Source organism: Chamaea fasciata, unplaced genomic scaffold (assembly GCF_029207755.1).
Source record: "Chamaea fasciata isolate MVZ Bird 193981 ecotype frontalis unplaced genomic scaffold, bChaFas1.0.hap1 SCAF_3, whole genome shotgun sequence".
NCBI lineage: Eukaryota > Metazoa > Chordata > Aves > Passeriformes > Sylviidae > Chamaea > Chamaea fasciata.
This window is the reverse complement of record NW_027094088.1, coordinates 112,992,244-113,005,134: the sequence shown is the minus strand read 5'-3', so window position 1 is coordinate 113,005,134 and position 12,891 is coordinate 112,992,244. Positions and strand designations below refer to the sequence as shown.

The 12,891-nt window shown below is 51.1% G+C and overlaps 1 protein-coding gene across 1 annotated transcript; it reads left to right on the top strand.

The window, feature by feature from the left end:
• Positions 1-1,318: 1,318 nt before the first annotated feature.
• Positions 1,319-12,469, top strand: LOC136287426 (interferon-induced very large GTPase 1-like). Its single transcript, XM_066180169.1, has 2 exons — positions 1,319-2,461; positions 3,356-12,469. The coding sequence occupies exons 1-2, from the start codon at positions 2,455-2,457 to the stop codon at positions 10,657-10,659; spliced, it is 7,311 nt and encodes a 2,436-aa protein (XP_066036266.1). The 5' UTR covers positions 1,319-2,454; the 3' UTR covers positions 10,660-12,469.
• Positions 12,470-12,891: the final 422 nt, after the last annotated feature.

The window sequence follows — 12,891 nt, the reverse complement described above, 5'->3', positions numbered from 1 at the left end:
GCTTCTGCTTTCCCCAGTGGAGGAGAGGAGTTGACCTCCAGTGCTCCCTGGAATGAATCCTCACTGCTCATGTGTTGCCTTGCCCTGACTGTCTGCTCCTCTCCTTCAGGATTTTGGGCCTTTCCTTCATGCTGCTTATCCTCCTGAGTTCCTGAGGTGGTTCCCATCTTCTCCACACCTGCCGTGTGTCCCAGGCCTGCCACTGCTGCTGTGCTGTGTCCCCTGAGCTGGGGCCCTCGGTTGCTGGTGTCTTCTGGGAAGCCAAGGCTGGGAGCAACGGGAGCACCTGCTATGAGGTGGGTGAGGGGAATCAGAGCCCACAGCCCTTGCACAGATTGCCCAGATCTGCAGGGATTTCCGAGGGAAAGCTTCCCCAAAATGCAACCCTCTGGAAGGATTCAGAAGCCCTCGGATCTCCACCTGAGCCCAAGGCCCTCAGATCGATACCTGTGCTGGTAAGAGTCTTGTGGCCTTGGTGGAATGGAAGCTGAATGCCCAGAAGGATTTTTTGCAAGGAATGAATCTCTGCAGTATCCAAGTGAACTGAGACTGGGACAGTTTTCAGGGTTGTGTGACAGTGTCAAAAACGCCAAATGTTTAAAGGCAGGTGTCCAGTGAAAGTGCCAGATCTGTTACGGTGAGAATCATGGCATGATGGAAAGGCCTGGGTGCGGAGGGACACACCCAGAGCTTGGAGAGGCAGGATCAAAAGCTTTCCTGAAATCCAAAAAGCTCAGATTAACTGGCTGTCCATGACCAATTCCATGGGTTCATGTATTGTGGAGGGAAATTTAGGGTGATGAGCAGGACCTTCCCTCTTGAGTCCCTCTAGTGGCTGTGACCCATGACTGCCGTGTCCTTCAGGGGTTTTTTAATTGTGACCAGCAATGATGGACCTGTACTGGTTTATACGACAGGTGTCTGACAGGAAATGCAGGAACCTTCCTGGAATGGAGACTATGATCACCTTCTCTCCATATTATTATAGCTTTGAAATTATGGGGCTTTCAGGCAAAGATATGGGAAAAGGAATAGCAGGTATTTACTAGAGAATATATCTATATTTACCAGGAGAAACAAACAGCGGCAGCAGCAGCACCAAAGAAAGGCAGACACCCAATGGCAGCCTTGTCTCACCTGTCAGGCACCGCCCCTTGGGTGCAGTTCCGGGCACAGCCAGCAGGGGCGCTGGTGGCTCCCGGCCGGGCTGGGCGGGTGCGATGATTCCTCCTTGGCTGCAGGGGGCGCTGTGGCGCGAGCTCGGCCGCCTCTGGGCCGGCAATGGCGGCTCGGGGACAGGGAGAGGAGAGTTGGCTTCCCCTGCACGGCCCACGGGGAGCAGCCGCTCTCAGCGCCCCTGCAGAGCCGGGGCGGGGAATCCGAGTGTAGCAAAACACCCCGAAGCAGTGGCAGAAGCAGAGGGGGCGGGGCTGGGCTGGGTGTCACTCCTTTGCAGACCATGGGGAACAAGGCTCACTTATTAAATAGAAGTTTAATAATGGATAAAAGGGACAGTATCCTGTGCTGGGGTGTCTGGCAAACTGCCAAAAAGCACACAGTTAACTCTCACAACTCTTCCTGTATACTTTCTCATTGCATCGGTCAAATGCATAGTTATGAAGATTATACATATTCAGACATTTTTTTAAGTTTACATTTTCCAGGAATTCTTTCGCTTAGTTCGACCCTTGACCTCATCTTCTTACAGTACCTTACAGTACGTGCCAAAATATAGATCTGATTTTGAGAGTCTTGTATTTTATTTCCTCACAAGGCCCCCCGGTCTGTGGTTTGACAGTTATTGATAGCTGAAGAGTCAGTGGTAGATTCCTCCTTGCTCTTTTGGTGTTATTTGCCTGTTTTCTTTTTCAAAGTTATCGTATCATACAGATGTTCTAGCCATTTTTACCAGCACTTTCAATCAACATTCGCTGTTTCACTATTGTCAGTTAGTTACAGAAATAAAGGCATCCGTTATTATTTCACAACTACCACTACTTCTGCATAAGTTTATGTTATAATAGACAGTACATACCCTCTATTTTAATATTTTGCAAAAGCTTAAACTAGAATATGTATTTATGACACTAAAATATACAATCTACACAGGGATTAGGGTATTAACCATAAAAGGTTGACAACTTTGATACTATATCAAAAGCAGTTAAAAAGAGATTATGAACTGTACTCAATAAAAATAATTTACAGAAGTCAATAATATCAAAAGACAATCACTACATAGTTTTTTACAACAACAGCTCACCAGCGATTGCTGGGCCTGAGGTGGGGCCTGGTGGGATTGGACTGCTCCCAGGTCTCAGCACAGCACACACACTGGATCTGGGCTCCCAAGCAGCAGAAGAGCAGAGAAGCAAGCTGGCAAGCCCTGGTCACAGTGCTGAAGCAAGAAAACACCAGGAGGGGAGAAAAAGGAAAAAACCATAGGGCAGCAGGATGTCAGGTCAGACCCACTGTGCCGCATGGCCCCTGTGTTGATCACCCCTGCTGGAAGGAAGAGCAGCCCCTGGCCCCCAGCCCCACACAGAATCCTGGGACACCCTTCAGCCATCGTGATATTCTGGGGTAGGGAGGGGGGAATCGTGACAACTCCAGACACAACCCAAAACCAAACCCAAACTGGTTCTGGGATAAGAACCATCCCCAAGACAGGACCCCATCACCTTCCACAGCCGTTTCTCAGGGGCCCTCTCTAAGTTGTCCCAGAGCAGCCTGACGTCTGCTCCCCTCAAGGCCAGGGTCAAAGGTTTGCCGGCACTTTTCCTCCTGTCACCTGAAATTTTAAGCTCCAGCTCTCTGTGGGGGCTGTGTCCCAGATGGCCACCAATGGGCACTTGGCTGACGAGACCCTCTGTGCTAACGAGCAGCAGATCACAGAGGGCACCTCTCTGAATGGGCTCCCAAAGTCTCCAGTCTCTCCTGGTGGGCCAGCAGGATGCCCAGGCACAGCTGTGGACAGGGACAAGGTGGATTTCCCCCCTGCACTGGGCTGGGCCCCCTGAGCGTGCCAGGAAGCAGCTCCTGGCAAGAGGCGTGAGTGGGGCGAGGGAGGGGCTGTTCTGGCAGCTGGAGCAGGAGCACAGCTCAGAGCCCGTGTGGCCGTGCCGGGCGTGGGGGGAGTGTGTCTGGGGAGTGTGGGGTGCCCGTGGGGGGAGCGTGTGAGCAACAGGCACATCCAGTGTGCTGGGAATGGGACCCTGGCTCTTTTGCCATCCCAGGCTGGGCTCCAGCAGCCGGCTGGGAGCAATCCCCAGGTCTGCAGCTGCTGCAGAGCCTCTGCCAGGAGGCTGGGGCCTCTGACAGCACCTTAGGGAAAGTCTCTTTTCTTCCTCCACAGCCATGGCTTCAAAGGAGGACACACAAGAGGGGGATGCAAAGGCACAGCTCCTGGCAGAGGCATTTCAGGAGAAAGGACTGGATGCTGGATACTGGCTGCCCAAGTTGTCACAAATCCTGGGAATTGAGTGCAGAGAATCCCTGCAACATTTGGAATATGAGGACTATCTCAAGCTGGAGTGTGAGGTACGGCACCTCTGGGAGAAAAAGGCACTCCAGAAACTCCTGAAAATAGCAGATAACAAAACAATTGCTAAAGCGGTGCAGAAGGAGCACTTGGAGAAGACAAAGCAGAGACAAGAAGTGGCCAAACAAGCCCTGAAGGATCTGACAGAAATGCTCAACAGCCGCAGCCACAGCCAGGATGCTGTGAAGGAGAAAGCAGAGAAGCTGTGGCAAGCCATGGAGATTCCCAAGGAGTTCTGGCCACCACCAAAGAAACCCTTGGCAGATATGCTGGAGGGCATCCAGAAGCAGCTGGAGCAGCAGGAGTTGTCAGCAGGCAGGAGGGAGAACATCCCTGACATGGAGATGCTGAGGCGGGCGTCGGGGGGACTGGCCCTGCAGGGCATCTACAGAACCAGCAGACCTGAAGATGTGCTGGCAAAGCGAGATCAGCTCCTCAGGGTTCCTGAGGGATTCCAGCTCACCAGTCCAGAGCAAGGATCGCTGCTTGAGAAGAAGGAGTTCTCCTCATCTGCAGCAGAATCCACTTTCACCAAGTCCATGGAGCAGCTGGGGTTCAGCATGAGTGTTTCTGCCAAAGCCTCGTTCTTGGGGACTAATCTTGGATCGGGTGTAGATCACAGCAACTCCTCACAGTCACAAAACACTCACAAGTCCCGCTCTGAGCAGAGCTACTTTAGCACCACCATGTACCAGTACATCCCTCTGGCTTCCTGCTACTTCCAAAGGCATCAGCTTCTCCTCTCGGATGTGGCCCTGCAGGAGCTGCAAGACATGGAGCAGCTCTTGAGCTTCACTCAGGAAGACAAGGCCCCCCTGCTGGATAGGTGTGAGAGGTTCTTCAGCAGGTTTGGGTCCCATGTAAACCAGGGTCCCCTCCACTTTGGGGGCATATATTGGTGGAAGGCATCCACAGAAGGATTCCGAGATGAGCAGCAGAAAGAGATTAAAGAACAAACATGTGGAGCACTGAACAGCCTTGTCAGGAAGAGCTATGGTGGCTTCGTGGAAAGTGCTGCGGAGGCCCTGGATGTTTCCATTTCCGGCTCAAAGGCTTCTGTCCAGGGAAGAGCCGGAGACAGCTCCCATTCAACAATTCAGCTCTCTGTGGTTAACAAAGGGGGCCCACCAGACACAACTTCTCTTCCTCAGTGGAAAACGGGGCTCGTGTCTGATAACACAACGTGGTGCGTTATCGACCGTGGCTTTGAGCTGATCCCAGTATGGGACATAATCCTGTACAATCACAGAGGGGATTTCAAGTCCGTGGGTCAGATGAGCAGAGCCCTCATGGCTGCATACAAAGAACTGACAAATCAGAGCATCAGCACCATTTTTGGGAAGGAAATAGACATTGCAGTGCAAGAGGCCAGAGATTTCTTGGGGACAGTGAAGACCTGGGAGGTGGCAGTGGATGAAAGGAAGCTGCTCATGCTGATGGAGCTAAAAGATGATCTGAATGCAAAAAACAGGAACGCCAGTGTGTGGATCAACGTGTGCCTGTCGGACAAAGGCCTGCAGGACTTCCTGGTGAACACCGTGCGGAGCTGCCAGGAGTCACCTCCAGAAAACACCGGCTCTATCAAGGCAATGTTGAGAAGCCTCCTGGATCCTCACATCTACTCTGTCAAAGACTTCCCGGAGGCTTCCTTCATTATGCAATGGGTCTCCCGGAACGAGCATCTGCTTCCCAGACCTCCCAAAGTCTCTGAGCTTGGAGATCTCATCAAAACACTACAGCAAATGAAGGAGCACATCCATGCTGTCACCTACGCACCAGGAAGCTCTGCTTCTGCCATTCATGAAGCAAAGATAGAAGCCACCCTGACCAGCAGCCTCGCCGTTTATTCCTTCCTCCAGTCTCTCCAGGAAGAGGCTCAGAAGGACATGGAACTGGTGGTGCTCTTGATTGCCACCAGCACAGGGTACCAGGTGGAAAGCAGCACTTTCCAGCACCTCCTTGGACACCCAGAAATTCAGTACATGGCCAAGGAAATGGAAGCAGCACATGAGGAGTACGTGAACCTGAAGGAGCAAGATGCCGACAGAGCTGAGGCCTCCCTTCTCCTGACAGGTCTGACTGTGACACCTGAACGTCAAGAGCTGTCCCCTGAGCAGAAGAGGGAGCGTTTAGATTTCATGGAAGATCACATGAAAGGCTTGTGGTCCCCACGGATAAAGAATCTCCTCCAAAAGCACAGTGGAGACGAGGACTGGGAGAGGCTGGAACGGGACTTGCATTCCTTGATCGGTGGGTGCTTGGATGACAAATGCGATCAACAGAGGATGCAGAACATACTCAGTGACCTGGAAGACACTTTTCCAACACCTGAGCCCCCCAGTCATTCCAAGTCCAAGTCAGACAGCAGCAAATCCAAAGCCAATGAAGCCATTGCAAACCAGGAGTTCCTCCAGTTGCTCAAGCGCCTTGGACTCGAAAGTCACTATCCAAGAAAAATGGGAGTGGGAAATTTCCACACTATCTGCAAGATATCTCTGCAGGACAGTCAGCCCAGCAAGGACACAGAACTGCCATTATACTACTTGCAAAAGCTGTTAACCGTGGATTACCAGGTGAGGCACCTGACTTGCTGGGATGACAGCAACCGAAATCTTGCACCCCTGCCGAAAGCAACAGGGAAAGAGCACCAACACTCAGTCTCCTTTGAACAGTTTTTTGATGATTTGGAGGGAGCAGCCCCTGAACATGCAAGCAGGGACGGCCATGTGCACCCCATGGACCTGCAGATGGCCATTTTCCACTGTGCTGATGACTTCCTGAGACAGACCCTTGCAACCAAGCTGGCCTTCTGCCAACTGGCGCTGCCTCTGCTGGTGCCCAACCCGTGCACTTCACACATCGAGTTCCCGCTCTACGCCCTCAGCCAAATCCAAAGGAGCTGGAAAGAGGCGGGGAAGTCAGGAAATCAGGCCGGAACAAGGAATTACAACAACAAACCCATCATTCAGGCCCAGACACCCATCGTGTCCTTCATCCGCATTGGCAGCTCGGCCTCCTCTTCCAAGTCTCAGCTGCTGAACGCTCTGCTGAGCAGACACAAACACGACACTTTCTTCCACCGCCACTGCAGGGGCAGCACCAGAGAGCGTTTGCTGATGGAAGGGGTGGTGGAGATCGCCTGGTACTGCCCCCGCGGGAGCCCCGATGACACCTTTGAGTGCTGCGTGGCTTTCTGTAACCTGCATGGAGACGCCAGGGATCACGGAGCACAGCTGCAGTTCCTGCAGGAGATATCTGCTGTCAACGTGGCTCTTGTGTCTGATTTGGAGCACATGGACAGTCGGGGGAAAGAGCTTCTGCAGGACCTGTTGCAGTCACAAATACCTTTGCTTTGTCTTCTGACGGAAAAAGAGAACGTTGCACCCGGACAAGCCACCAAAAAGATAAAAATGGGGATGAAGAACAGAAATGAAGCAGAACTGATGGACCAGCTGACCAAAATTATCAAGGATCTCCTCGAATTAGGGTCTAATCCACCTTTCAGTCTTGACAGCTGCTTGGTCAAAGCCCTTCAGCATGGATTCGTAGTGGATGCAGATCAACCTGCGTGTGTGACAGCCAAAGCAAAGGCAAAGGAGCTGGTGGACCTTCTGAAGAAAGAGAAGCTGTCTGAGATCAAATCCCAGCTGCTGCCACTTCAAGGAAAACTGTGGTACCAGTGGTGCAAAAAGGACAAAGAGCTCACTCGCTTGCAGGAGAAGAGGAACAAGAGCATTGAGCATCATCATAGCCAAATTGAGTATGAGAAGAAAGCAATAAGAAGAAAGCAACTTGAGGAAGCTTTCCCTCTCAACCCACTGATGAAATCATTCCTTGGCTTTCTCCATGTTCAGCCAGCAGATACCAAGAAATACTTCCTGCAGTGGATGAAGGTCTTCATGGATGAGCTGTCGTGTGGTCGACTTGAAGAACTGAGGAGAGACTATCACAAGATATGGTCTGAAATCCGGACAGGAAAGAAAAGCAAGGAAAAAACCAGCATGAACGCTGAGTTGCTGAGTCAATTGGATGCCCTCTCTAATGAAATCAATGATTCATCCATCGGCCTGGAGCACCTTCTGAGAGAGGTAGGGCAGATTTATGAAGCCCTGGAATTAATGAAGTCCAAGAATGAGAGTTTTGTCAAACTGCCAAAAACTGCAGCAGAGCTCATGGTTTTGGGATATCCCGTGGAGCTGATGGATGGGGACGCTTCTCATCTGCCCTTGCGCTGGGTGGGAGCAATCTTTGACAGCTTAATTGAGAGGCTGGGGGACAAACGAGTGTTTGTGCTCTCCGTGCTGGGCATCCAGAGCACGGGCAAGTCCACCCTGCTGAATGCCATGTTTGGTCTGCAGTTCAACGTCAGCGCGGGGAGATGCACCCGCGGAGCCTTTATGCAGCTGATCCCAGTGGGCGAGGAGCTGCAGCAAGACTTGGGCTTTGATTTTGTGCTGGTGGTTGACACAGAGGGACTTCGTGCCATCGAGATGGCCAATAAACAGTCCCTGAACCATGACAACGAGCTGGCCACCTTTGTCATTGGTGTTGGCAACATGACTGTGATCAATATCTATGGAGAAAATCCATCAGAAATGCAGGATGTTCTCCAGATCGCTGTGCAGGCTTTCCTGAGGATGAAAGAAGTCAATCTTTCTCCAAGCTGCTTCTTTGTCCACCAAAACGTGGGAGAAGCAACTGCCAAGGAGCAGAACATGGAAGGACAAAGGCGTTTTCAGGAAAAGCTGGATGAAATGACCGTGGTAGCTGCTCAGCAGGAATTCTGTGACATCTCCTCCTTCAGCAATGTCATTGGCTTTGATGTGAAGACCCACATTCACTACTTTGCCCACCTGTGGGAAGGAAACCCCCCAATGGCACCACCCAACCCCACCTACAGCCAGAACGTCCAGCAACTCAAGAGCAAAATCCTCCAGGCTGCCAAGGACTCACAGCGCAGCATTTTGAGGCTCTCGAGCCTGAAAGATCGGATTGGTGACCTCTGGAATGCTCTGCTGAATGAAAACTTTGTTTTCAGCTTCAAGAATTCCCTGGAGATTGCTGTTTACAGGAAACTGGAAAGTGCCTTTTGTCAGTGGACCTGGAGGCTGAGGAGTCACATCTTAGACGTCCAGATGAGACTGGACAACAAAATTCGAAATGGGAACTTGCAGAATGTCACCAGAGAACAGCTTGAAGGGCTGGTGCAAGAGACAAGTGATGCCATTGAGAAAGAAGTGGAAAAGTATTTCTGGGAAGACAACGACCATGAGATACTGGTGCAGTGGAAATCAAGCACAGAGCTGAAGCTGAAAGAACTAAAAGAGACTCTTCTTCATGAAATGAAAAAGAAATGTGAGAATCTTCTTGAGCTACAGAAGGAGCAGAGGAAACTGGATGCAAGGAAGTTGGAATACGAAGATGAGCTCCTGAGAAGGAGTAGGGAGCTGGCTGTGACTCTGAAAGGGAAGAACTTCAGTGAGAGAGAACTGAGAGACAACTTTACTCTTCTCTGGAACAGCTGGATTGCCGAAGTCTCCCATTCTGCTCCTCCTCCAGAACGGGTGAATATCGATGCAGAAATTGAAGATGTCCTTCTAGAGCAGTTTAAGGAGCCAGCTTTCCATGCACGGATCAGGTCATTTCACAAAGGCAGAGGATTTTCTTTTGACAAGGAGAAACACATCATGAAGACAAAGTATTTTGGCTTTATCTCAGATCCCAGGAGCATTTTCAGTGCTGATGTGATCAACTTTCAGCACATCACAGACAACATCATAGCGAGTGTGAAGGCAAACATTGATAAGAAGGAACAGGAGAAACGCGATTACAGTCGAAGTTTTATCCATGAAATACTCAATGAAGTACAGGACGGTGTGAACTCTGTTCCCAGCGATGCAAAATGTACTTTTAACAGAGAGTACAGCATAGATTTGTCTCTGTATCTGTGCAAAATGGCAGCAGAGAGGTTTAAAGCCATGCATGAAGCATTCCAAAAGGCAAATGACCCAGTCGTGTACTTGAACAGCAAGAGAGAAGATTTCTTCCAGTGTTTCCAAATTTCCTGCCAAGGAGCCACTTCGATCACAACTTTTGCTGGTTTCCTTTGTGACAAGATTGAACCAGCTCTTCACCGGGCAGTCTATGAGAGGACAGCGAAAAACATTGCTGAGGACATGCAGGGCAGATTCCCAGATTTCCAGGGCAACAGAGCCAATCTGGAAGTTTGCATCCTGAGATACCTGGCTGAAAAAGAAAATTTTGAGTATTTCAAAAGTTACCTTATGCGTCCAAAGGAATTTTTTCACAAATACATTGGGATACAAGTTCAGAATTACTGTTCAGATGGGAATAGGAGGCTGGAGAAGTTTTTATCTTCCTCCCTTAATCTTCTCTATGGAAACATCCAGTCAGCTGTTTCTTTATCAACCCAAATTGTCAAAGACAAAAAGGACAGAGAAGGCAAAATCTCTCTTTGGCTGGATGAATTTTGCAGGGAACTGACAGAGGTGATCAACTTGCCCAGAAGTGACTTGAAGGGCATTGAGCACCAGGAGGTCACAGACATTGAGTTCCTGAGCAGTGTTGTGGCAGAAGCTGTGGATGACCTGAGGGACAGGCTCATGACAGAATTTGCTGATGCTGACATGAGCTCGTTTTCAAGGCAGCCTCACACCATCCTGGCAGAGCAGTTTGTTGGGTGCTGGGAGCAGTGTCCCTTTTGTGGGGCTGTCTGCACAAACACTATGCAGGGACATGATGGAGACCATCAGGTGGTCTACCATCGCCCACGAGCTTTGATGGGAACCATGTGGGGTGGGAGAGATCACCTGAGCATTGATATTTGTTCCAGCCTTGTTACAACTAAACTCAAATTCAGGTTTGATAACGGCAAATGGATCCGCTACAAGAGATACCGTAATGCTGGACCTCCTTTTTCCACTTGGAAAATTCTTCCTGATCCATCCATGCAGGCGTACTGGAAATGGTTTGTGTCTCATTTCAGGACAGAGCTGGAAGCTTTTTACCATGGGAAATTTCAGGGCAAAGGAGAAATCCCTGAGGCGTGGCAGAGAATAACCAAGCAGGAAGCACTGTCTGAGCTGGACAAGCGTTAGGCCACATCCATGGGAAGGAAGAACCACAGTGGCTTTGCAGTTTAGAACTTTGTACCAGTCTCTCCACAAAATGCAGTTCCAATGATGATGCTCTCAAGTCCAGTGAAGACAATGGTATCCAATTGCTCCCAAATTTGGTGAAAGAAGGCACGTTACTGTGGCCATCACTCAGAAACTCCCTCGCTTCATGAGAAAGCCAGAATCCTCTTGCCTTCTTGCCATAAACATTTCCCTCTGATTTATTCTAGAGCCAAACCAAACCCCCTCCTTGGGGTGATCAGCCTTGTGGCCAAGCCTGGGCCCAAGGGCCAGGGCCAGGGCAAAGGCAGCAATCCAAGCACCCCCTGGATCAGCTGCTGTGGGACAAGAATGGACAGTGCTCCAAAGGCAGTTTTCCTGCAGCAAGGAGGTGTCCTGCTTAGAGAAAGGGCTGTGGGACCTGAGGCCAGCTCCATGCTGGCTGCAAGCTGGGCTGCTTGGCTTTTGGGCATCATCCTTCCCTCCCTCATTGCAGCCTCCTGGATCAACTGAGGCCGTTCTCCCAGCAGGAGCTGTTGTGCCTCCAGGTACAGGAAAGCAGTGACATGACTGCCCGGGGGCTCAGACAGTGCTTTCACTCCCTGTCTCTGAGGTGCTGTGTCTCTGTCCCAGGCAGCTGCTCCTGCTCAGGTGCGTGGGGCTGCTGCCCTTCCCTCCAGCCCTCAGCCCTGGCAGGAGCTGCTCCTGCCCTTGGCCCCTCTGCTGAGCAAAAGCCTTTGGAATGCCCCATGGGGAGAATCCTGTCTGCCAGCACCTTGTGCAGCAGCCCTGGGGGCAGTGCTGGTGCTGTCCAGGCAGGCTGGTGGCGCCGGAGCCGTGCTCTGGAGAAGGTGGCACCAGCTGGCTCTGCCCTGGGAGCTGTGGGGGCTTTTGCTGTGCAGGTGCTGCAACCCTGCTGGCAATGTGAGGGCCAAGCCCTCGTGGAGAGCTGGCTGAAGGGCTGCTCCAGCCTCATCCCCTGCAGGCTCTGCTGATACAGGAGTTGATTTGGACTGTGCTGCTGTGTCTCCTTTGTGTTCAGGGCAGCCACAGCTGGGGGTGACTGGAGCTCTGTGTGCTGCAGTCAGGCAGGGGACAGGGGGGTGGCACTGGGTGAATTACTAAGGCCCGAACAACAGGCACTGCCTGAGGCCTGAACTTCAGGGCCTGAGCCCTAAGTTGACCTAATGCCATATATGTTTCCACCTAATGTTATATCTATCCGCTTATTAGGGAAATATTATTAGCCATAGTATAAATGTATCTGCTTAATAATAAGGCATCATCAGCAATATGATCTATGAATGTACTCATTAGGGAAACATGTATTTACCTCTCCATATTTAGAAATCAGACAAGACCATGAAATCCAATATCTGGCGTTTTTTGGGACTGTAGGATCAAAGACCGACTCCCTTGGTCCCCCCTTGAGCCCCGGCCAGGCTTTGGGAGGAACCCAAGAGGAGAATGAAACCAGATGTTCCTGCACTAGAAGTGATGTCACCTTGTTCATTGAACAATATAAGAACAGGACACTCTCACCATGAAGTCAGAAGCCTCGTTGCCTGCAGGTGGACACACCACAGTAATTCCCAGTTACCGAGGGGGGCTCTCCAGCCCTTTGCTGTGACAGGGGCTCCACAGCTGATCTGGAGGATGGTCAAGTCGTGGGGTAACTGGTGATGTCTCTTTCTTAATCACTGTATGCAATCTTTGTAGTAATGATTATGTGCATTGCTGAGATCATCCTTTTGTGATTCTTGGCAGTTTGGCATTACAGTAAATGACACTTATTCCCTAAGTTGGTGCCTGTTTCATTTGTGCTGACCCTGCTGAGTGGCAAAGCACTGGGCAAGGGTCTGGGAGATGGGCTGTGGCAGCAGAGGCTCTGCTCCATTCAGGGTCTCTGCTCCAGGAGGAGTTTCACTGTCTGCAGGGCCAGCAGAGAGGGCAGGGAGCCCCAAAGCACAACATCCAGGGAAACCAATGTCAGTGGCAGGTGCCAAGGGAGGCAGCGCTGGGAACCAAGGCTGGCCTGCCACACACACAGAGGGCTGAGAAGGTTGATCCCAGCCAGGTTCTGTGCTCTGGAGCTGCTTAGCTGGGAACCTGTGGGAAAAATGGGGAACAGGCCCAAACTCTGCCCAGCCCAACCCTGGCCAAGCAGACCTAGAGCCGGTGCCACAACTGGGTGCAGTGGAGAGGACCCAGTGC